Source organism: Electrona antarctica (genome assembly GCF_951216825.1).
Source record: "Electrona antarctica genome assembly, chromosome: 12".
NCBI classification, from domain to species: Eukaryota; Metazoa; Chordata; class Actinopteri; order Myctophiformes; family Myctophidae; genus Electrona; species Electrona antarctica.
In genome coordinates, this window is record NC_136793.1 from 11474238 (window position 1) to 11499477 (window position 25240).

The 25240-nt window shown below is 43.3% G+C and overlaps 1 protein-coding gene across 1 annotated transcript; it reads left to right on the top strand.

Moving 5' to 3' along the window:
* Positions 1-6836: 6836 nt before the first annotated feature.
* scarb2a (scavenger receptor class B, member 2a) lies at positions 6837-25032 on the top strand. Its single transcript, XM_079516659.1, has 13 exons — positions 6837-7470; positions 11529-11686; positions 12196-12343; positions 12993-13187; positions 14307-14398; positions 14806-14925; positions 15446-15624; positions 16933-17051; positions 17480-17553; positions 17664-17715; positions 18280-18432; positions 19400-19444; positions 20069-25032. The coding sequence occupies exons 1-13, from the start codon at positions 7348-7350 to the stop codon at positions 20201-20203; spliced, it is 1593 nt and encodes a 530-aa protein (XP_079372785.1). The 5' UTR covers positions 6837-7347; the 3' UTR covers positions 20204-25032.
* Positions 25033-25240: the final 208 nt, after the last annotated feature.

A 25240-nucleotide genomic window follows, 5' to 3' on the forward strand; every position in this document is an offset into this window, starting at 1 on the left:
TCTCTTTTTTTTTTATCAACCCCTAAAAAGTTGAAGATAATGTTTGACAGGAAGATGTCTTCAGCCTGGAACTGTTCCACTCTGACAATGGATAGATTTTCAGACAAATGATTGAACTTTTACAAAACAAATTTTGATATAATTATTTCCAAAATATTATCATAACCGTAATTTCAAATCAATTATTTATGGAGCTGTGTACAGAGATAATCAGATTTCACTTTCTTGTTTGAGACACGATAGGAAATGTTTGTTGAGACAGAACTGATTTGTACAACAAACTATATACTTCTTTGGATTGGGAATAAGTGGTATGTTCCCTCAAAATTATAGTCTCTATAGTCTCTCAAGGAAAAGAGGGCAAAACTAACCCCCCTAGCCTAACCATAACCCCAAGCTTGACCGTAAACTGAGGAAGCATAGGCGTGACCCCGGGGCACCTTGGGCTGTGTATGTGTCCTCAGGTAACTCTCTTGGTTCCTGTCTGTTTTATTGGTGCCCTAAATTGAATTGCCCTCACAGTAAAATTGTTTTGTATTCTAATGTATACTTTATTATTCTAGAGTCTTCAAACTTGGATTAGCCTAAGGCTAAGGTCATTCATGGCCGTGGCAATTGAAGTTGTTATTTGTACAGTGCCACCAAAGAACTACTCTAATTTTGACCTAATCATTGATTTAGCTTATCTGTAATTGTTACATTCATACAGGACGAGTGGTGTTCATTTCAATTAATCTGTTTGCACCAAGGGGCCAGTGAGGCACTCCAACGTTGAAGCACTGGGCCCTAGTGGTAAGAGGAGGGACTACAGGCGGACCCATGGATTCATGACCGGGAAACCCTGTCATTGAGCGCTCGGTTGCACTTCCGCATTTGCCAACCAAAATTTGGTTGGCAAATGCGGAAGTAGACGTTTTGAGGCGGTCCTTCCGGGTGCTTCAAAACGCCACTGAGCAACTTCCACTGACATGAATAGCGGAGGGGGCGGAGCTTCGCGCCAGATCAGTCTCTATCCTTTTATATACTCTATGGTTTTCACCCTGTGAAAGGAGCAGAGCTTTAGCACCTTAGTGAATCTGCTCATTATTGACAGGCTTTGCAGTAAAATGTCAATATCCATATTTTTTTTACGTCTATCAGAATGTGCACCAATGCAAGGATGAATAACAGAACACTGTTCCCCAGTGACGATGTTCATCAGATGAGGAATCAGATTGACCTTAAAATGACGGGTTGTTCCTTAGACACAACGTGAGAGTAAAGCCCATGTTGGCTATTCACATAATCCGTTATCATGGGGTGATAACTCCAGACCTGCAGGCTGTATAGAATTTATGGCACATTCAAGAGAATAATTTAATTTGGCACCACATGACTGAACATTGTGCCCAAATAAATGCCCTCACTGTTTGTGCCACAGGTCATGTCTCCAAAGTGCAACAAAAACGCAAAAAAGGCTTATTGGTACAGTTTCCTGGTAGGGAATGTACAAGAACACAATGGATAAGCTGTGAAGACAAAAGATACCCAGATTGGTCAGCAAGAATTAGTTCAAAATCATTTACCCTCTAGATAAAAGTCTGCCTGTTTGTGGGCTGTATGAATGGTCGCCTTATTCTCACAGTGGAGCCTTTTTAGGGTGTAGTTGTGAGGATAATGTCACTTGCATAGAAAAAAATTATACAAAGTTGAACTCCAATCATCAAATAGTTTTGTGTGGGCCTTCACAGTCGGGTGTCTTCAGCTTCCAATGTCTAAAAAAAAAAGAAAAGAAAATCAGTGTCGCACCACTGACCGAACATAAAAAGAGAGGATTACAAAGGTTGAACTGTTTTACCCCGCCCCCGCCCCTTTCTTTTTTGGCAGAAACAATGTTGCTGCATTACTTGACTGTTATCCTTCCCCCCCTGATGCTTTTCTTTAGCATTTTTTCGCTCCCCTTGTTTGCACAGATGCCGCCCCCCACCCTCCAGCACCCTCGACCGTCCCCTGGGTATTGTCATAGTACCCGGTACAATGAAACGCACGGTAAAATCCTGAGTGTCCATGGGCCGTTTATACACTTTCAGAGTTATAGACCTGTAAGGGTCCATTTTGGTTAGATTTGAGTTCAATTAACACTTCTTTGACTTGGAGAGTGTACAATGGAACCAAATTGTCCCATAACGGACCATTTGTACACTCTGAGTTACAGACCCATAAAGGGTGCACTTTGGTAGCCTGGAAACCAGACAAATCTGCCACAGCAATTACAAAAAAATCACACTTATGTGAAGTGAGGGGCGCTCTTATCATACATCACATTCTGTGCTCAGCCAATCAAATCATCACAAAAGTCATTCCGGCCAATCACTTTTGGCGTCTTCACTTTCTGCCCTCACTTTTATCTTCAACATGTACTTTGCTCAGCCAATCAAATCATCGCTATGGGGTGATCAGCCAATCACATGCCTATGTTTGTGGTCACACAGACCCGGAAAGATGGGCTGACGTATAGGAGGGGCAAGCGCCCCTCAAAAATCCTTGGAGAGATTGGCCTGGCACTCCTCAATTTGAATTACATTTCGCTCAGCCCAGAGCTGTGGGTGACCAATCAGAGCCCACTATTCAAAATGAAACTATTTTGCTGTGACGTTGGAATCTGTTTGTAACCACCCCTTGAAAATACTAATACTAAATATTAATAATTTTCCACAACAAAGTTTCAGGTGTCAGGCTACGGCTTTGGTTCCATTGAAATTAACACTTCAGAATCAGCTTTATTGTCACATCACAGGTTTACAGAAGTTAAAAAAAGAAAGTGGGGGAAATTTGTTTTCATGCATTGTTCCATCATAAAAAATTGTGTACAAATGGAACCATATGTAGCCTACTCTTACTTACAGACCTGTAATGGTCCATTTTGGTTCCATTTGAGTTAAACAAACACGGGGGATTTTACTGTAACATGCAATTTTAGAGCACCGAAGTCTGATGTCAATATCGGTAGAGGGCGCTAAGTCCACGGGTTCATGTACTTTTTATTTGCATCGTAATCCCCATAGCGGGATTTTAGATCACCTCATATAAGAACTGTGTTTGAAAAATAAACAAATCCTCCAGGCTGCTTCACTCATATGGATATGAAGAATCAACTGATGTAACTTACTGCTGCTGAATTAGTTACATTTTCGCTAGAAACAAACTGTATCAAATATGACTGACTGACGGTCGTAAACGATACAGAGACACCTCCCTGACAATTTTGCAGAGACAATTTGTTTATTGTTGGACCACAATTCTTATATAAGACGATTTTAAGATGAGCCCACATTATTCTCCATAGAGAAATGACTTCCGTGAACCAGGGGATGAGCGAGTGACGTCAGGACTATGGCGCTCTATTACTGTTACATTCCAGCGAGACATTTAATTTCATGTAAGCCAAATCAAATAAAAATAAATATCAAACAATGCATATCCCTTCACTAACGAAGCAGTGGTCATTAAACATTGAAGTTTTTGAGGGGCGCTAACCCCCCCTATGTCCAGCTTTGAGGGTGCGTGTGAACACAAACATTGTCCTAACACAAACATTAAATGCCTTTGAAAATGAATGGCCATTTTTTTGTGTTTGTGTAAACAAACATTATGTAAACACAAACATTGAAGACAAAGGTGAGGACGCAAATTGTGATTGGCCTGAATGAGATGATGTATGATAAGAGCAGACTTCACACGGGTGTGATTTTTATTTTATTACACACACACACACCATGAAACAAACCATGAAACCTGCTCGTCCGGGGTAGTAAGGGGTTCATGTGTCTTGCTCAAGGACATTTCGACACCAACGGGGGGAGCCAGGGATCGAACCGAGAACCTTCTGATTCCTAAAGTGGCCGGTCTACCTCTTTAGCCACTGCCACTGTGGACCATGTATGGTGTGGAGTGTGGACTTTCACAGACTCTTTTAAAGCTCTCTGCCTGACCCGTTATCTGAAATGCCATCCAGTCCACTAGCATTCCGGGTAAATACATGACCTCCAGCTAAACAGCAGGTGTTGTCTGTAAATATGGTGGTAGCTCACACAATGTGTAGTTTAAAATCATCCCCTGAGGGGTCCTGTTTCCTCCTACCATCCACAGAGACATGTTTTGCATGCCACAAAATCCAAATGATCATAATTTATTCCTTTGGGAGATATGCCCTTTGACCTAATGGTATTTAAAAGATATTCTAAACCAAAGTTGGAAAAGGGGTTAAAAATAAAATAAAAGGTGAGCTTGAGCTTGTGATGAACTTATTTTATATTGAGACATATTGGCACATATTGGGGCGGCTGTGGCTCAGGAGGTAGAGCAGGTCGTCCAATGATCCATGGGTCGGCGGTTCGAATCCCGGCTCCTCCTGTCTACATGTCGAAGTGTCCTTGGGCAAGACACTGAACCCCAAATTGCTCCCGATGTGCTGGTTGGTATACCTTGCATGGCTTCCGCTGCAATCGGTGTATGAATGTGTGTGTGAATGGGTGAATGTAATGCACAATCTATGTAAAGCGCCTTGGATAAAGGCGCTATATAAATGCACCATTTACCATTTACAGTGGTTCTCAAAGTGGGGTCCGGGAAACCCTCAGGGTTCCTTGAGGTGGTTCCAATTGGTCCTTACAGGTCTCAGGTCAGGTCTGTAACTCTGAGTGTGAAAATGGAACCAAATATGGGTCCATTTGCAACAGGACTTTATGCAAAGGTTTGAAAACCACTGCGTTAATTATTATAGGTTGGAAACAATTTGAAACTATGAAAAGCTATAAAGCATGCATTCTCTAATTAACGTTTGTCCTGCTAAGTAAAGTGTAACCCTAAAACTTTGTTATTGCCTTTGTTTTTTCCCTACTACCGGTAAATGTCACACGAGGTGAACGGAACCCGGCTGCTTCCTGAAACGTGATAGAGGTTTATAGTTGGGTAATAATGATATGTTATCACCTCAACGGTTCAACCCTGATTTTAAAGCAGCCACTTAGAATTACACCAGTAGCCTAGTATGTTTTACAGCTTTTATATTCCCATATTTATATTCATTGCATTCTGCAATTATTCAGCATAGATATAAGTTAAGCCTGATTTATACTTGCGCTGTTTAGAATAGGCAATCTACATCAGCGACTGCAAAGTGCTGTGAGCTTGTAGATCTCAACATGCTCACATAGATTCATTTTTACAATGCCCAGTTCTATTTTACTCAAGTATTGAGTTGATTGTCAAGTATGTTAAAATTGTATGGACTACATCTTTCTGTATATGTCTCTGCTACCACCCCCACCTCCACCCCCTACAAAACATAAAACTCAGTTTACACATAATTTGCCCTCAATGGACCAGAATGGTAATAACCTCTTGAGCTTTTTCGTTTTATCCTTTTGACAGTACAAATATATGGTCATTGGTCATATGCATGTTTTGTCAATGCAAACATAAATCAATCACCAGAATATATTATTCTGCAAATATAAGTTAACCACTCTTATGTGGTTAACTTATAGGCGAACTCATTTATGCTTATACAAAGCTTGTAGATCTGCTTTTATTTTTTGCCTATAAAGGCATGCCCATAATAGGACAACCAGGGTTAAAGTAGTTAATAATAACTTGTAATGTATATGCCTGGCTGTGCAGCCTATATTATTATGCCCTTTACTCTCCTCCATGCATGTGTGATTGTGTGTAGATTGGGGATGCGGTGAGGCAGCAGCATCAGCTCCCCCAGTCCCCCTTTATAACAGCTCCGCCCCGAAATCAGTCGATCAAATTCGGCATCGCACTCGCGCCCCTCCATCCAATCAGGGCGCGGTGGGGGCGGTCTTCAGACGGTGGTCCGGGAGCCCGCTGGCCAATGAGCGTCTCCCCCCGTTGAACAAAAGAGTCACGTCAACTGTCGTTGGTTCCCTGAATGAGACATTATTCATGCCATGCTGTGGTTATTTAAGGAGACATGGGTGGATGAGGAGACATAACGGTCCCACCACGCAGTGTACGCTCCGTTAGAGGATGCGCTTAACGGGTCAGGATGTCAGTGTGCCGACACAATTAACTTTTCTATCATTTAAAGATATTAAACTCTCGGAGTTGCATAAGCTACAGACCGGCAACGGTCCATTTTGGTTCCATGTATGACTTTAGATGAACACTTGATAAAACTCTGAGAGTAATATAGTATTAAAGTAAGTGTACATTTTGGTTCCATTTATTTGATTATGATTAACACTGCATTTAACTCTGATGGCGTAGCTACAAAAACATAAAAAAATAAATCTTCCATAAATGATGCAGCTGAATGTAGCTGTTCAGTTCATGAAGTACATACAGTAGCATGTGATTACAAGCATGTGTTGCAAATTCATTCATAAGATAAGCCCCTCTCTCTGGTCTGCATGTAGAAAGCTAAACTGCCCCATAGTCATATTACATATTTATTTATGATGATCATCCTAGCAAATTTTTGACAATTAAGTAGATTATTCTGATTAAGATTAAATATTTGGCATACCCATGGATTTCGTTTCCTAATAGCCTGGGCAAATTAATAGGTCTATCTAGCCTACACTTAAAAGTAGGCCTACACACAGAATATAAATGTGAGGCATTATAAGGTTGTGCTTGTGGGGCATTATAAGGTTGTGTGTGTTTGTTTGTTTTGATCTGTGGGGTTTTATTATTGTGCCTTGAAGCGGTGACATCAGCTATAAGGACGCTGACGGTCAAAATTGACCCGAAGAGTGTACTAAATGGAACCTTAATGGCTCCATTTGGTTCCCTTTGGCTCACTCTGGGGGAGTTAAATGACCACTGAGGGTTTGAGGGTGTGCTTGTGTTTTTTTTTCTCCACACCCAGAACCCTCCCAGTCACCAAAACGAGGCTTTCTGCCTGAGCGACTTCATTCTCCGGTAGGAGGGGGAGTGGAACGTTGCTACAACCCGCCCCACAGCCGCTATTTCTCCGCTACTGCTGACCAGGACGGACGGTCGCCGTTTCCCCCCCCAATCGATCTGCACACCGACCGGCGGCTGTTTGAATGAAACCGACTAGTATTATATCTGGAAACCAAGCAAGTGCCAACAACATTTCTTTCTCGAAGATCATTTCAGACCAAACGACCAAATGACTTTCTGAAGGCGAGACTGACGCGAATCTACAGCAGCAAACCGGCGAAGAGCAACTGCCAAGGAACCGACACCACCACCAGAACCTCAACCCTCTCCCCGAAAGGATTGAAGTCTAAACAGTGTTATTGTTGGGGGGTTTTTGTAGCCATTTGGGGGAACTTATATCGAACTGAAAGTTGTTAGTATTTAGGTTTAAAGATGACTCGGAGATCGTGTGCCATTTACGCCACCGGGATCGTGTGTGCTCACCTCCTGATCGTGGGGATCGCCCTGGTGGTCGCCCAGGTCTTCCAGACCATGATAAACAGCCGCTTAAAAAAGGTGAGTTTGATATTAGTTTGTATTGTAATGCTGTTTGCGCTTAACAACTAACGCGTGATTTTTATGCCCCATCGCTGTGTTCCGAGACGTGTTTCTTTTAGTGTGAGAGCAAGGGTCGTTATTTTAAAGTGACTCGACTGAACACGTTCCACCTGCCACCAATAAGCTGTAAATGCTGCCTCTGCAGTGTCAATCACGCGTGGTTCTATTCAACGCAAGGTCATTTTGTGTGTGTGCCGTTAAGTTACACATAATGTACAGTATATAGCCTAATTAATAGCCTTCAAGGTCGACCATGATTCATCTTTCGATGCATTCCACTACTATAGCTTTAAGCTTTAGAAGCAGCTTTATGTTGAAAACCGTTTCCCCCGCCGCACCACCGTCCCAGAGCTAACTTAAACGCCGCCTCGGCTCTGTCCTGTATCCCTTGCTCAGTAGCCTACGAGTCAGACGGTGTCGCTTGTCGAAGATCAGACCGGCTCCAAGTCCAAGCTGACAACGCGTCACATCAATCGAGTATTACTAAAAATGTAGTTTTTAACAGGAAATAACTACACTGGTTTAGTCGGATTCCCCACAGAGGGGCATAGCCCTCTTGACAACTTGATGTCAGGCGTGATGCTGACTGCAAATCACACAGTAGCATCAGAATAACAGCATTGTGATGTTGTGATGACTTGAGTCAACATTCCTGCCTCAGCCTGGCACTTTCATTAGTGGTAGTAGTAGTAGAGAGGCAGGGCTGTCTGAGTAAGGAGGGTGGGGGAAGGGAGTGACTAACTAGGCAGGGAGTCCCCTTTCTAGTAGTTGTTGGCATTACACACTTTGTTTTAAATAGTTGGCATTAGTCACCAACAGTAAAAACCCTCAGTCGTTTATAACGCTTGAGCGTGTAGAAATGGGACCAAATTGACCATTTGGTCCCATTTGTAGGCCTAGAGTTACAAAAACACTCTCAAACGACTGCGCATTTTACAAATGGTGCCACTGTGTAAAATTCTGCAACACTTCAGTTGTCCCAAAAAGAAAATGTGTGTGAAACAATTTGAGCAGGAATGTTTGACATGTACACTCTAAAATCCAGTAGTGGACGACCCCCAAACAGCTGCCTTCGCTGACACCCGGTTTCTCTCCTGACTTTAAATTTAGTTGTGAGGCGCATTATTGTCATTCTGAGTATGACAGCATCCTGAGTAGTGAGGAAACCGGAGAGTTCAGCAAAAGAGGGGATATAGAGTTTGACATGAGAAATTGTCTGGGTAGTCAATCCCCCCCCCCCCCCCCCCCCTCCTCAGTCCTCACTTTTCCAGGAGGTCTAATTCAAGGACATGTTAAACTAACCCACCCAAAAACACCCCTGACTCTGACCGACCACAATAATGTACTGTAGCCTAGTTGTGAAGGACAACTTAAAAGGACCTACACATCTGGTGAGTGGGTGTGTGGAGGGGAGGATGCTAAGAAACAATGTAGGAATTTGATGGACTTCTTGGCCCTGGAGGCAGGATTTTTGCGCCTCAAAGCCTTGTTGTTGACAAACCCTATCTCACAGTGCTGCTAACACACATGCCTCTGTGGCCCCTCCCTACCCTAAGACCACATTTAGTAGAGAACACCTCTCAAGATGATGATGGATTGAGAAACTTTTTGCACATTGACCAGAAACAGCATGTCAGCTTTCACACATAAACGGCCCCATTTTTGAAGGAATAGGATAAATGTGTTTTTACACTTAGCATTTTTAATGTGTTTGATGTATTTTTAAAACGAGGCATTAAAATAAAAAATTGGGTCTCTCACACACACACACACACACACACACTTTTCCTATGTGTTTCCAGGCACAGAATTGCAGTGTCTGATAAAAGCTGGCTGTGGAGAACTTATAACACAAAAACACACCTACCCACAGACACAAACCGTTTTAGTAGTACAACTTCCCTTTGTCACTCACATGTCTGTAGTCATCACAGTCAGACCAAGTTTTTTAAACATCCTTCTAGGAGATAAATGTATGACGTTGCTGATTCATCATGAAGACCTTTCTCACTCCAAGGTCAGTTAGTAGAAATTCATCTGATCTGTGTGCACTCTGCAGGCATTTGGTGTTATCAAACGGCTCCAGCCGTGACGAGACACTCGTTTCAAAAGTGGTCATGGCTTATTTTAAAAGACAGAATTGCGCAAGTTAAATTACTTATGCTAGTTTCAGTTTAATGTAATAATCTGCCTATAAACTAGTGCTTTGTAAGTGCACTGACTGTGAATGACCGTCACATGATCGAGTTGGGTGGGTTGTCCTGTGGTTGCATTATATGGTTTCACATTTAGGTATGCTGTGGAATGATCGTGACTCAGGAGAACATGACTTGACTATACATCCTGACCCTGTAGGTTCCTTCTATATGCAATATCGAACTCCCATGAGTATTTGTCACTTCTGTTTTTTTGGGGTTTTTTAACGTCGCAGTCATGATGTAGGCCTAACGTCTTTTCATTGCCACAGAAGGGTCTAAGTAAAACCTCAGTCACCTTATTCTAATTGCAAACATAAAGCCTGAGTTATACTTTGCTGTGCAACACCGAAAACAGTTCAATAATTTTTGACATTTTGACACATTTGGGCACGTTGATTCGTCGAACTACTGAACATGGCTCTAGCCTGTTTTCTGTATGAACACAACAGAGCGTAGAGAGCTTCTGCAACCTTGGTACCTTGCGTGATCTTGCCTCTTGTTTCTCCCCATGATGCATTGGAGGAGATTACAGTATATCTGGTTCCTCCTCCCTTCAGGTGGTCTAGAGTGGCAAAATGAGAGAATGAAACCTGGATGTTCTAAAGCAAACAGGAAGAATTGGTTTGACGTTCTTGTGCACCACACCTTAAGCTGCATCCTCTTCTTCCCAGCGAATCCCTTGGGAGCTCAAATTAGAATGAATGGCCTTTTTATCAAGTGCACCTCGTTTTATCCAGGGGACATAAGTCTCTCCAAGATCTAGCCATGAAAAAGACATGAGGGGAAGTGGGTCATTTCTCACTCTCACCTTCTTGAATGGGAAGGTTTGTCGGGAGTGTGGTTATTTTTCCGTGAGGCAGTTAGTCCTGTGGCATCATGTTTTAACAGCCAAAACATTAAGCTCCACGTGCACATATTGTACTGTTACTATAGGCCCTGTCGTAGTTCTACTTCTAAATGCCCAAAAACCAAAGTTCAGTATTATGACATCCATGTCTTGCTTCATTCAAACTTGTTTCAAAGTGAATGTTGTCAGAGCAGCTTTCTGTGGCAGTTGAACTGCGTAGTTAAAGGCTGCTGTTCAGACACGAAAACCCCTACCCCAGACTCATGTTTTAAACCCCTACCCCAGACTCATGTTTTAAACTTAAAGCTTAGCTAGCTTAATTTTTGGTCCCCACGCTTGTTCCACAGCTGAGGTTTCGCTTTAAAGATAGATTTGCTGCGCTTTTGTGGGGGGTAGGATGGTCTGTCGATATCTCAAAACTCATCTGTGATCCCTCCTGTATTGTGATGACTAATGGTGTACTGATGCAAGTGCTGTGTTGGTTTTTTTTTACAGCATCAAACACTGATCCATTGTGTGGTGGGGGTGGGGGGGCCCTGATTGGCTTACAGGAGCCGATGTATAAGATTCTCTCTGCCTTGCTGAGGTCAAATTCTTCGAATGCAGTTTTTGTTCCAAGCTTTCTGCTACCAACACTCCTTCACCACCACCACCACCACCCCTACACCCTTGAATGTCAGGGTGCTGGGGTGGTAAATATCCCAACATCTACTTGCTTGGCACAAACTGAAAAAACCAACATTAAAATAGCACGTCATCTACAAGCTCATAAAACCTTGCACAGCGGTGCATACTGAGCTTGTATAATATATATATATATATATGTTCTATTTTTTTTTTACAGGTTTAACGCTGGTTTTACGTGAGACCAAATACAAAACGGGGACTTAAGCATCCTTTCCCCTGCAGATCTCATCACATTGCGCTTCTCTGAACATATCTTTGCCTTTTGTGATCGATCTGTTTCACAGGAAATCACTCTGACGGAGAAGAGCCAAGTGTTTGAGGGCTGGAAGAACCCACCCCCTCCAGTTTACATGGAGTATTACTTCTTCAATGTGACCAATCCAGAGGTGTTCTTAGCTGGTGGGAAGGCGAAGGTGGAGCAGATCGGGCCCTACACTTACAGGTACAGTGAGCTTGGCTGCGCTGCGCTCACACCTGCATACAGAGACTTGAAATGACAGTGAAAATAGCAGATCTACAAGCTCACAACGTGTCTATTTTTGTATGCTACCATTGTACAGCAGAGTATAATATAGTAAATCAGACTACTCAATTTAGTCAATTATTAATAATCCATTTGAATTTCTTTGTCGATTTGTTGATGTATTACAAATGTATAAAAAAAACGTCTAGATTATTCGATTAAAATACTTGAGCAAGAGCCAGTATGACTTGTACGTCTGTTGTTTCGATATATTTTCGGTTAATTGCCCAACCCTAACGAAGACACAGCTGTGTTGTGGATGCTGACTTCTGCAGCCACAGCTGAGGCCAAAGCAGATTTTTGTACATGTTGCTCGTCTTGGATCACTGTGGGCTGTTTTGTGTGTGAAATGAAAACAAAAAGACATCTGTACATACTGATCAAACCTGACCTCCCCCCAAATCCCTCCCGCACCTTTTCCACCCCAGGGAATACAGGCCGAGGGAGAACGTGACGTGGCTGGAGAACGGCACAAAGCTTTTCGCCTTGAACCCCAAAAGCTTTGTCTTTGTCCGAGAAAAGTCATGCGGCGACCCCGAGGTTGACCTCCTCAGGACGGTCAACATTCCGTTCGTGGTAAGACGTTTGTTTCTACGTTGTGTTGTATTGCGTGTTGCTGTGGCCACTTAAGCAGAAGTCGGGCACACCACAGGTCATGTGATGGACAAGTGTGTTCCGCTTATGTCGGAGACCTTTCTTGGACGCTCAGACAGTTGGTATTATAGAACGTATTATAGATCCTCTCAAGGTTTTTATTATGACATTCTGATAACTGAGGTGAGCGCAAGACCAGGGGTTCCTGAAATGTTCCATGCCAAGGACCGCCAAATGGCCATAGCCTTGTGCTGCAGGCAGCCCCCATTATGAAATGGGCTTTAAAGAAAATAACGAAAATAATATAGATGTGTTTTCACTAATGTTTTTTAAACATCTTTGGCGATAACATGCGCAAAAATGTGATTTTAAATTATATTGTGTGTGAAATGTATTTTTCCTTGAATTTCCATGATCTCCACTTTGAGACTGGACTACTCTGGTGTACTCTTAACCTGTATCTGTGTTTGATGCCTACTGCAGTGCTGCTATGTCACCTGCATTTTCCCCAGGATCAATAAAGGTCCATCGTCAATCACCATTACTGCCTTAAGGCATTCCATATAACAATCATTTTCCGTGTTACTCTCCCTTTCCCCTCTGTCTCTCTCTTCTGTCCTCCTGCTCCCAGGCTGTGATGAATGAGCTGAATTCGTACTCATTCGTGCTACGTACCTTTGTGTCCATATGGATGAACAGCCTGGGCATTGAGATCTTCATGACAAAGACCGTCCACGAGGTGCTGTGGGGCTTCAAGGACCCCCTGCTGTCTAAAATCCACAACATGAAGCCAGAGGTGGATGACCATTTTGGCCTGATGTGGAAGGTGAGGGCCAGTATTTATTTTCTGACGGGGTAGTACGATGTAAAATCCGGGAGTGTTAATTAAATTCCAGAGAGTTGAATCTAAGGAGTTAAATTAATTCTCTGGATCTTAATTGTGAACCATCGTGGACCCTTGAGTGTTGCTGAACAACCAGTGCATGCATATGCTCTTGTTTGTTTTTTGAGCCTCAGGGAACAAAGGCTATAGTCAAGTCAAGTTCATGCTGTTAGTCATGGGATAGCCTTGCACAGTCAGACTATCTGAGATCGCCGCCTCCTGAAAACGTCTGGGGGAATCGTAAGTTCAATGTATGGGCTAAAACTGGGTCAAAACAATTTGACTCTGTATTTAAAAAAACAACTACGTTGTAGATCTGATGCAAAGACTTTAGAGTGGCCCTTCATACAGTGATGGCGATATGATTTGCTTTCAAAGCAGTGGTCGCAGGTTTCTGTAAGCTGCCTTTCTTGCCGCTGTTTCAGCCCTACATTGAATTTAGATTTCCCCAGACAGGTAGGCGGAGATGTCCCATCTTCTGGCTCGTGCTGTCACGGTTATGATATTTCACTTGACGATTAATAGTCTCAGAAATAACAATTTAAGTTTTTTTTAAGGCTTTGTAAACTAAGTTTGCGTAGGGCGGTTGTGACCAATAACTAAAATATATTCTAAATAAAAATAACCCATCTACAAGCTGTTATTTCCACTACTTTCTGAAAATGTGTCAACATGGAAATAACTAATGCAAAAATAACTGATTATCTTAAATGATTGTGATCAGGCAATTGACATAAAAAAAAGGAAACATTCATGTGTGAGCATTGCTTAAGAGAACTGAGATTAGCATAATGCTGATGGAAAATACTTTCTTCCTGTTGTGTAAACCTGTGACAAAATGACTGTGTGACAGACGATCACGTTACCCCCACCCTGCACCGTCGATAGACCGAAACTGACTGATCAGCAACAGACAACAGTAGCTCACCACCATTTCCTGATCATTTTGCTTGGTTTTTAGGCGTTAGGGGTCAATGCTACAGCAGTTACACCGAATCCCGTGTCTCACAGGGGTCAATGCTACAGCAAGTCATACTGAATCTCGTGTCTCTGTCTCCATAGAAAAACGGAACTCACGAAGGAGAGTTTGTCTTCTACACTGGGGAGCAGAACTACATGGATTACGGCAAGATTGACACATGGAACGGCATGAGGTAGAGAGTCAACCTGCTTTCTCGCTTACATCGTTTTTTATTTTTTCAGTTCTTTGGGCTAGACATTTGTCTTTGTTTCGACTCCCCCGCATGGTATTGTTTCATTGGTGTCGGGTAACATTTTTCTCTCTTGTCAAATTGCTTTCAGGACTATGACATTAGCATTTTCCCGACTCCTATACTATAAGTCAAAGTCCAACGGTGGGAATAGTTCAGCCTAATTTATACACGTCGGTGTCGTGCACCGAAAACAGACTAACCACAAGCTCTGTGAGCTTGTACATCAGTTATTTTCGGTGCACAAAAATCACACAACGACGTGTTCAAATGAAGCCATAGTCACTTATCAAGCATAACAACACTGTCATACCAAGCCTTGATGTAGCTTGTTTTACACCCACCAACAGGGAGATGACGTGGTGGTCTTCAAATCAGAGCAACATGATAAACGGCACTGACGGCGCCGTCTTCCACCCGCTGATTTCCAGGAATGAGCTGCTGTACATCTTCGCTGCTGACCTGTGCAGGTGCGCACGTGGGCTTCTTATCTCTTTAACTGTGCACATGCACATTTGTTTACAGTCAAAGCAGCCAGGAAGGGCCGGGCGTTTATGTGTTTCCCTGAGTGTCGGGGAACAAGGAAGGAAGCTAGGAAACTATGGCACAGTCAGGCATTATGGGGCTGGGTTGAGGTCAGCTTGTAGCATATCTCACGGGTCTAATGGTAATTATGCGAGAGCTTCTTCGTACTCAGATTAACTGGTGATCAAGTGGAATCCCATGCATGGGAGGATTTGGAGGAAGGCAAACCTTCAGAAGCCTCAGTCCTCTTGACACGAGGTGTCGAGAGGTCTACCTAAAGAAGTGTAGTCGTCTTACAAAATGTTCCCTGAAATTATAGGGACACATGAGAACCTGCTTGGATGGAGGAACACAGCAGTTTGTCTCCTCTAAATGAATAAAATAACCCTCTTTAAAGACAATTTGACGTATATTTCATTTGTTCCCGAGTGCAGCCACTGATGCGTCCTCCCCGTTCCTCCTCAGGTCCATCCACCTGGGCTATGTGAAAGACGTGGAGGTGAAGGGCATCCAGGCATATCGCTTTGCTCCCCCGGCAGACGTGCTGCAGAGCCCAAAAGACAACCCCGCCAACGAGGGCTACTGTGTGCCAGCCGGTGACTGCCTGGGCACCGGCGTGCTCAAAGTCAGCGTTTGCCGAGAAGGTAAGTTGGGGGAACCCTGCCGTCGGCCCGCGTTGGCCCGTAGACTAACTGGGTGGTTCTCAACGTGGCGTCCTTGAGGGGGTTCCAGGGCATACCCCAGCTAAATGAGGGGGTTCCAGGGCATACCCCAGCTAAATGAAGTTAATATAGGCCCGTAGACTAACTGGGTGGTTCTCAACGTGGCGTCCTTGAGGGGGTTCCAGGGCATACCCCAGCTAAATGAGGGGGTTCCAGGGCATACCCCAGCTAAATGAGGGGGTTCCAGGGCATACCCCAGCTAAATGAGGGGGTTCCAGGGCATACCCCAGCTAAAGGAAGTCCTTGAGGGGGTTCCAGGGCGTACCCCAGCTAAATGAAGTTAATATAGCATCATGTTTCAGTTTAATCATCTTTAACCCTATTCTATACTTGGCGATCTGAGATCGCCAAGTATAATCACGGAAAATTGTGATCACTGGCCAGTGGCCACATATCAATTTGTAGGTAAATGTTTGAGAGCCACTGTCCTAACTTACCCCATAACCTAGATTCTTCCTTCCCCCTAATGGTCCACTGCATCCATTCATTATTCAGTTTTAGGCGCTCACAATCCCAGCATTGTATCACATGTTACCGCTGTTTGAACTCTCCCGATTTTTGCTCCATACACGGTTCAATAATTAACCATAGATGAGAGCTATTGAAGGGTTTTATTGCAGGACATGAGTGCGAGTATGAGTGTTGTGGCCAGATAATCTCTGCTTCACGTTCTAAGGCGTGTTAAGAAATGAATGACTAGAGGTCATTAGTGTTTATGTGTGTGTGCACCTGCCAGTAGCTAATAATATCGCAATCGCAAAACGATGACACAAATGTATGCTCATTGCGTGTATGATGAGCGAACGCCACAATCAACATTTCACAGAGAAATACCAGAAGATGTTTTTTTGTGCCATAGTATATTATTGATCTCGCATCAGACCACTGGGACTTAGGCTGAAAATTAGCAAGGTTTCCATTTTAATGTACGCTGCGGCTCTTCAAGCTCATCCTGATCTTAAGTGAATGAGGCTGTCATTAGCCTACAGAAACACCCTTGAGCCAGCCGTGCTTATCGGAATGTTGTTCACCTCCTGTGTCTAGTACTGTAGCTTCACCCCGCCATTCTCCAACTATCAGTTGACCTATATCTACGTGATCCACCATATAATGGAGCAAATGATTGTTATCTTGCGTCGTCTTTTATCTTTTATTAATTGCTAGCCTTTTGTTTATCACAAAACGAGATTTGACTGGTGATTGACTCTCATGCAATCTTGTTTCTCTCAGGTGCTCCTATCGTTGTGTCCTTCCCCCACTTCTATCAAGCCGAAGCCAAATACATCAACGCCGTTGAAGGGCTGAACCCAAACAAGGAGGAGCACGAGACATACCTGGACCTTCAGCCGGTATGATTCAGACTTGGTATCATTCGGTCTCATGTATTTATGACCCCTAGATGATTAGGTCTGTAGGATAGCAATGTGGAATAATGACCTAAACGTTTGTTTACAGCTGCGACTTATCTAAGGGACAATAAATCACTATCGTGAACGAGGTTATGTCCTTGATTACTCGGGCTTGCTTTCATTTCAGGATTATTGCTACATCAACTTGTTTTTGTGTGCTTTACATGGTGAACCGCTTAAACTCCATATACTTCGTGGTACGTCCAGTAGCGAAAATAGCCCATGTACACTGAGCTTGTAGATCGGCCATTTGTTTAGCTATTTTCACCGAATCTTCTGACGTGCCCAGAATAGGAACGCTAGGGTTTACATTAACGTAGTTAAAAGTGTAAAGACCTTGAATGCATGCTCTTTGTGTGTGTCTCCAGACCACGGGGGTTCCCATTCGTGCCTGCAAGAGAGCCCAGCTCAACATCATCCTGAAACGAGTGCAAGGCTTCCCGTAAGTTCAACTCTGACCCACATCACTGTCGCGGCACATGCTTCCCGCCGTGGCCTCACGTTGAGCCTCTTGCAATGCTTGCTGACTTTTCTCTCCCTCTGCCCCGACAGCAAAACAAGGAACATCAACGAGACCATTTTCCCCATCATGTTCGTCAATGAGGTAAGCACGTTAGGACTGCATAGATGTAGCAGATGACACATACAGTACTGTAGCATGCATTTTCAGTAATTGGGATGATTGTTTTAGAATATGAATTATTTAATGAATATGGCTACATTACTTTTTTAGTTGTCACACAGATTAAACTGAAATTAACACAAATGGCACAATTGTGTATGCTTAGTTATTCCTCGTAATGTTGTATATCGAAAATGGCCGATCAACAAGCTCGCAGCAGCTTGTAGATTGGCAAATGTTGGTGTGCAACACTGATGTCCGACATGTATAAATGAAGCTTAGGCCTGTGACATACCCAAAATATACCCTACCCATACCCTGTGACATACCCAAAATAGGGACACTAGGGTTCATATGGTTAATGCTTTGTCGTATGACAAAAATAACGTAATGTATTTTCAACTGAAAGAAGTGTTGATGCTTTTTTCTTTTCTTATTTTTTTTTTTGCAGTCGAGAGTACAGTACGTAATGTCATTCGACTAAGTATAAATTAGCCTTAAGTGAACAAGCGGATCGATAACCGAGTGTCCTCCTCTCGCCCCTAGACGGCAACCATCGACGATGAGTCAGCATCCCAGATGAGGACCATGCTGTTAATCGTCACGCTGGTGTCCAACTTCCCCCTGCTCATCGTGGGGATGGGTGTCATCCTGCTCCTGGTCCTAGTCATCCTGATCTGCCGGAACAGACAGAAGAAGGTAAGACCCCCCCCCCCCCCCCCTCCCCAAGCAGTCTGGGCTAGGCCTCCTTAGAAGACACCCCCACCCCCCGAAACGTCTAGAATGAATCTGCACTATCTTGGGACACTGAATGCTTGTATAATGTGTGTTTGTGTGTGTGTGTGTGTGTCAGCTCCACAATAGATCCCAGTGTGTTCGTTTTACATTGCTGATACACTGCACAGTATACGTTGAAGCTTTCCGTCATCACAGTGAATGGTCTTAGTCAGTGTATATTTGGAGGGTTGGACTGGGTTCTTGCATGGCCAGAAGTTCCTGCTCTAACAAAGTAAACGCTTTCAACCTGCCGCCCCCTGTTTGTGGCCATGTCACTACAGGCCAACATTTTCAAAAACTGGGGACGCCAGGTTGAAAATGATTAACTCGTGCTGGTGAAGGGCATAAATTACTCCAGACTACTTGCATGTTAGCTAACACGATGCATGACAGTAAGCATGTTGCCACCCCCCCACCCCCCCCCCCCCCACCCTTTTTTTCTGGTTCAAATGATATTTGTTGCCTCCGAAATATTTCCTAACCCGTTCTCTCCAGGAACAGCTCGCTTCTCCCTTTCTGACAGTCAGCATGCTCCCCCACACAGTGCATTGTCCTCTAGTACTCCCCCCAGAATGTACAGCCGTGCCTTTTGCACTTTATCTGTGTTTGCCCTAGGGTTAGTCGATCTGACCCCCAGTGAGTTCCCAGCCCATAGATTAGAATACTCCAGGTCATTAACTGTCTAAATAGAACCTGTAACATACATATGTACATCATAGGTCAGCGGAACTTGCACAATAGCTAGAATGATAGTTTTTCATTGCAGTTCAGCAGTGAGAGAATGTCAAGCTTATGCTCAGTTTCACTATATGAGGAAGTATTGTACTGTAGTAACCATGCACTGATTTTAATTTTCTGTAACCCCCCCTTTTTTCCTTTTCTGTTTTAGAATGAAGTAAATCGTATTGATTTTACTGAAGCTTTTTCTTTTACTGTAAGTCTTCATTTTTGCCTTGTTTTTGCTGTTCCTTTTTAATTTGTTATACACCTTTGCTTGACATTGATTATAATTTTTAATTATCTTTTTATGGGATATAATGTTTCTTTTGTACACTCACCTCCATAGTGATGTTTTGGTCTGTCTGTTTTAAGTTGGGATGCTAATATTAAGTATTGTGGTGGTGTCCTGCATATTTACACCAACATGGTTAATTTTCATTACATTTATAGTGGAAATATGTTCATCACTAGATGTTTATTAGTGCTGTGGTGTAGAGTGAAAAGCTTGATTTGTATCATTCTTCGTACGAAGGAGCCACTCGCTTGCAAAGTATTATTGGTGTGCAAACTCCTTGCAACAAAAACTGTTATAAGGCCAGTCCACAGCAGTGCATCTACTTGCAACCATTATCCCCAATGGCATCTGCAAGGAGTTGCATTGATGTGGACTGGTCTTAAAACTGATTTGTTGCGACTAGTTGCATTTGTTACAGTCTGGCCTTTAGATCAGCTCCATCGTACGATGAAGCATAAATCGGGTGTAAGAGGATGCGTTGCCATTGGTAGGTTTGTCCGCTAACGTCCGTCTCCCCCTTCCGTCAATCTCCTCCTGGTTCAGACGGCGAAGGACGACACAGCGTACACGCAGGTCAGCGACAAGCCAGAGGAGGCGACGGAGACCACCCACAGCAGTCAACCCCTGCGGAATGGCTCCTATATCGCCATGTCTCCAGTGGAGGCTCAGAAGTGTTGATGGAAGCTGGGCCCGCAGGCTGGAACTCAGGAAGGGGGTGGAGGGGAGGAGACCAGGGGGGCTACAGCAACAACCAGGGGTGGGGATGCACACAGATGCACACTTTTTTTTTCTTTTTCTCCCTGCTTCGGCTGGGTGGGGTGGGATGGGACACAGGCCCCAGTAAAATGTTTTGCCACTGGAGACATTGCTCCTCTTCTTGAGCCCCCTGATGACTGTCATTCTCTATACTACCTGCTGAGCATGGCCCTTACTGCCTGCCGTACTGCAACAACACAACCAACCCCCCCCCAAACACACACAAACACACTCTATCTCTTCCTTTGTCTCCGTCCTGGTCGGCCCAGCGCCGGTGGGGAGGGTGATGATGGGACTCCGGGCGGGTGTGGCCAGGACAAGCCTTTGTGGGTAACTCTTGTGGTCCTCTGAGGGGAATAGGTAGCATTAGGTCGTGGTGGCCCGCTCGTAGAGGCATGCGTTCCTGGGAGCGGACGCCCAGCCAACCAATAGGGCTCACAACAAGGGTTGCCAGGTCACCCTTCTGAACTAAGCCAACAGATACAACGCCCACGCTCCTTAAAAGCTGAACCTGTGTGACACGTATTTCTGTTCCCCTCGAGGCTGCTCTTGACCCGTCTCAGAGTGTGTGAAAAAAGAAAAATGGTTTTGCTAACAAAACGGTGTACTTAACCATATCCTTTTATAAGAAAAAACAGAAGAAAAAAAGAGAAAATAGTCTGAGCCAAACTATTTATAGCATTTTTGCCTTTTTTTCTAAAGATAAAATCGGTGCACACACGCCACTTGGTAATATCAGAGTTGATGAACGCGAGAGCGTGCTTATCTTAACACTGCATCAGAGTTGATGAACGCGAGAGCGTGCTTATCTTAACACTGCATCAGAGTTGATGAACGCGAGAGCGTGCTTATCTTAACACTGCATCAGAGTTGATGAACGCGAGAGCGTGCTTATCTTAACACTGCATCAGAGTTGATGAACGCGAGAGCGTGCTTATCTTTACACTGCAGTGTCCTGTTTTTATGGACAAGGGGCAACTAACTTTCTTGATGCAGGCACAGTTTATTATGACACCTGAACTACTAGTGATGATGGCCCTACACACAGTATTTGTGTTATTTGTTCCCTCCCTTTTCAAGTGTTAAAAAATATTTAGATATTTGAAGTCTTAACATTTCAAAAACACCAGTTACGGTATTAGCTAGCTAGCTGTAGAAATGTTGCCATAGCTCAAAGTAGCGTCCACACACACACACCGCAAAACTTACAAGGGAGACTTGAACCTTATTTCTGCCTTACAGCATTTCAGTGTGTCCTATTTGTTCATGTGGTTAAAAAAAAAAAAAAAAAAGACGCTGGAACCGTTTTGTCACTGTTGTACATTATGTGAGGGGGAAATGTCGGGCTACCTCCTGACCAAAATCCAGCAAGTTGTCCGCCTAAGTGAGCTGGTGACACTAAACAATGTGGGGTCCCAGAGGGTCTGGGTTCTTTGAGGGGGTTCCAAATGACCCCTTACAGGTCTGTAACTCTTGAGAGTATATAAATGGAACCATCTATACACTCTCAAGAGTTACGGGGATCCTTGTCATCCTTCAAATAAATACAAAAACATTGAGAGCCACTGCACTAAGAACACTGGCGTGTGTCTACACTTCAAGAGAAAGCACAATTTGGACTGCTACGACCAGTCCCAAGTAGACTACCAGGTCCTTTGTTCCTCCTATGAAGACAGTTTATCCTTTCAAATACACCGGCAGGTGCTGTGAATTTTGAAAGTGGATTATTCATTAGAAACTTTTGTCAAGGGGTGGAGCCGCCTGTATACCACTTAACTGCTGTGCATGCAATGCCAACATAGTAGTTTGCATAGGAACTGTTAGTCCTCCTTTCAATGCTAACATAGTAGTTTGCATAGGAACTGTTAGTCCTCCATTCAAATGCCACACTTGAATCCCATTTTTTGTCTTTCGTTGGACGGAGCGTTTTCATTCTGCTGTCGGGTCACACTAGCGGTGTCATGTGACGAAAAGCCTTTGGCAGTTGCCCAATGGAAATGAATTTAAGGCCATATTACTGTCAACACGGCGAACCGTCACCTCCTGCACTTTCCCCTGAAAATGTGCCCAGTTCATTTTCTTGAATTCCTAGTTCATTTCAATGCAAATGGTCCTTTGTGTTATCTTTCAGCGGTTTGTCCCAGTCTAGAATTTGGCTGTGGTGTCAAAGAGGGACACAACAAATTTGGCGTTCATACATTTTGTTACTTGTGTTCCAGAACGTGGAACAGAATTCTGTTTTTGTTTTGTTTGTACTTGTTATTGCTGCTAATGTTTGCCATAACACATGGACTTGTATTTGTCTATGGATATTTACCATAACGTGCTAATATTCGGTGTGAGGTGGTGCCACAGAAGCCCAGTGTTCCTGTGGCGCTCGGCCTGTGTGCACCTGTGAATATCTGAGCACAGGATACAAAGCCCAAAGCTTGCTGCCATTTATTGGAATTAGCGGTTAACTGTAGCTAGTAAACATTTCATAATACCAAGTTATCACGCTTATAACCACACATCTGTCAGCAGTTGATAATCTGACTGTTGTATTTGTTCCTCTGGGTTACGATAGGATTAGTTAACTGGACAATGTGATGGATGGGCTACACAGTAAAAGCACTCGGGAGTATACAAAATGAACCAAATTGGTTCCATCTGTACACTCGTAAGAGTTTAATTAACACTAAGCATATACTGTGTAGTCTGAAACAAATGAAGGAGAGCCAATAAAAGCTTTTTATTCAGGATATGTGCCAGTAGTCTTGTCAGGCAAGGGATTCTAGGTATATCCATTTTAAATCTGCGGTAGTGATTGCGATACGAGAACCTCGGTTCACAGTAGGCCTTTTTGGTCCAACCCAATATCCAAGCAATCGCAGCCTTGTGCAACCTCTACTGTACTTGCATAATCACAGTATAGGTTAGCCGCCGGTGGTGTTCACTTGAATCTGAAAGACTTTAATCCTGGGAGTCCTTCTTTTTGAAGCGTGTGTGTGTGTGCTTGTGTCTGTTTAAACAGTGGCGCACACACACCTGTCTGACTCACTATATAACACTGACCTTTAGTACAATCCATCTAGTCCATTGGATCGTCCCATGTTTGACCAAAGATAACCTGCATAGATCTGTCCCGGCAACCATGTTTACTCTATTGCCGATTTAAAAAAAAAAAAAAAAGGCCATGCCACCAACCACCGCCGCCTACCTTATTAATCGTGCCACGACCCAAGTGCAGTATTTGCAACAGTGTTGTGTGCGTGTATGTATGTGTGCGCGTGCTGTGCGTGAGTGTGCTTTTTTTCCCTCTCCAACAAGGCAAAAAAGGTTTTACAAATATGGTTGTGATATCAGAAACTCTATTGATGGATATTGTTTCTGTTTTGTTTCCGCATGGTCCGAGAAGATGGAAACAATTATTAAAAATGTGGCTCTCTTTGTGAGCAAAAAATCTCTCAGTATTATGTATTGATAAAGCAATACAAACTTATGTAAAATATGGAATTGTGGATGTTTTGTAATCAGCCACACAATATTTAAGTATATTTTCTGTTTTTCCTCTATTTGTATGTTTGTTAGTTTATTATTTGTGGTCCAGTTTCATTTCTCTTTTAGTGCGGATTAAACGTTTTGTAATGTTCAACAGGGGTCAAAGCACATTTCATTTATTATTATTATTTTTGCCATTTTCCAATTATGAAATGAAGAAAAGTCTAAAGTTGGACCAGTACAGTATATCACATTGTAACTACCAGAGCAACTGTAACAGCCCCTTATATGTCTGTAGGAGGATTTCTGGATGGTTGGGAAAACGGTGTATTTGTGTGCCATGGGAACATGTAATGTAAACTAATGCACTGTTGTTTTTTTGTCAAACTGGAGTGACTTTACTGGAAGGCTGATTATCTGTGCAGATGTGAGTTGGGAGATTGCCTCAGTGCCAACAGATGCCTGATTTTGGACTTTGTTGCATGCCGTACGTGTCACGCATAGAATAGATCTACGCGTGTCACGTGCCGAAAATAGCCGATCTGCAAGCTCACAACGCTTGTAGATCTGCCGTTTTGTTTTTTTAAGTAGTATAAAGTGGTAGTATAAGTCAGGCTTTTAGATAGGCATAAGGGAAATACACATGCAGTCTAACCCAGGGGTTCTCAACGTTTTTGGCCGGGGACCCCCGAAAATGCTTTGGCAACGTCTCGGGACCCCCCCATTGTTATAATTTAGCTATTTAAAAATAGCAGATCTACAAGCTCATAGCGCGCCACCGAGTGGCGCGCTATGAGCTTGTAGGTCTGCTATTTTTGAAAAATAAAATAAAAAAACCTTTTTTTTTTTTTTTAATTTGGGGACCCCCTAAAATAATTTGGCGACCCCCCGAGGGGTCGCGACCCACGGGTTGAGAACCCCTGGTCTAACCCATGTAGATGAATGACGCTTTCCTTCAGGGAATGAACACTAGTACCGTACCATCCTTCTATTTCCAACCTTCGCTCTGTGGTGTTGCAGCAGTGTACGCCACCTCTGCGTCTTCCAACACCGACTACAAGACGTTTCCTATTGAGATGTTAGATTCTTTTTGCTGCTGAAAATGACAATCCCCTTTTGTCATGTTAGGTGCAAAATGATTGCAAAGTAATTTTTCATTTTTAGTTTTGATAATTTACTCTGCACACATGTTTCTACTGTGCTTTTTGTAAACATTTTTAGTGTATTTGCAAAAAATAAATAAAGTTGCAAACAGATGCAAAGTTCTTCAAGTGGTGTCTGCTGTCATTTACTTGCCTGTGTTTGAGATTCTAGCATTAAAGGTGCTCTAAAGTGATATGTTTTGGTTTTTCTTAAAACTATATTCAGATAGTATAGAGCGTTCAGTAACAGTGGTCTCCATCTCTCCAGCTCCTTAGTAAATAGAAAATGCACTTTCAGCTGGTTTACAAATTTCATCCAGTCAGGAGAGAACCCCAC

Coding starts and splice junctions, on each gene's coding strand:
- scarb2a (XM_079516659.1), top strand. CDS start 7,348: ATGACTCGGAGATCGTGTGCCATTTACGCCACCGGGATCGTGTGTGCT. Junction 17,052..17,479: donor CATACCTGGACCTTCAGCCG/GTATGATTCAGA, acceptor GTGTGTCTCCAG/ACCACGGGGGTTCCCATTCG. Junction 17,716..18,279: donor CCATCATGTTCGTCAATGAG/GTAAGCACGTTA, acceptor TCTCGCCCCTAG/ACGGCAACCATCGACGATGA.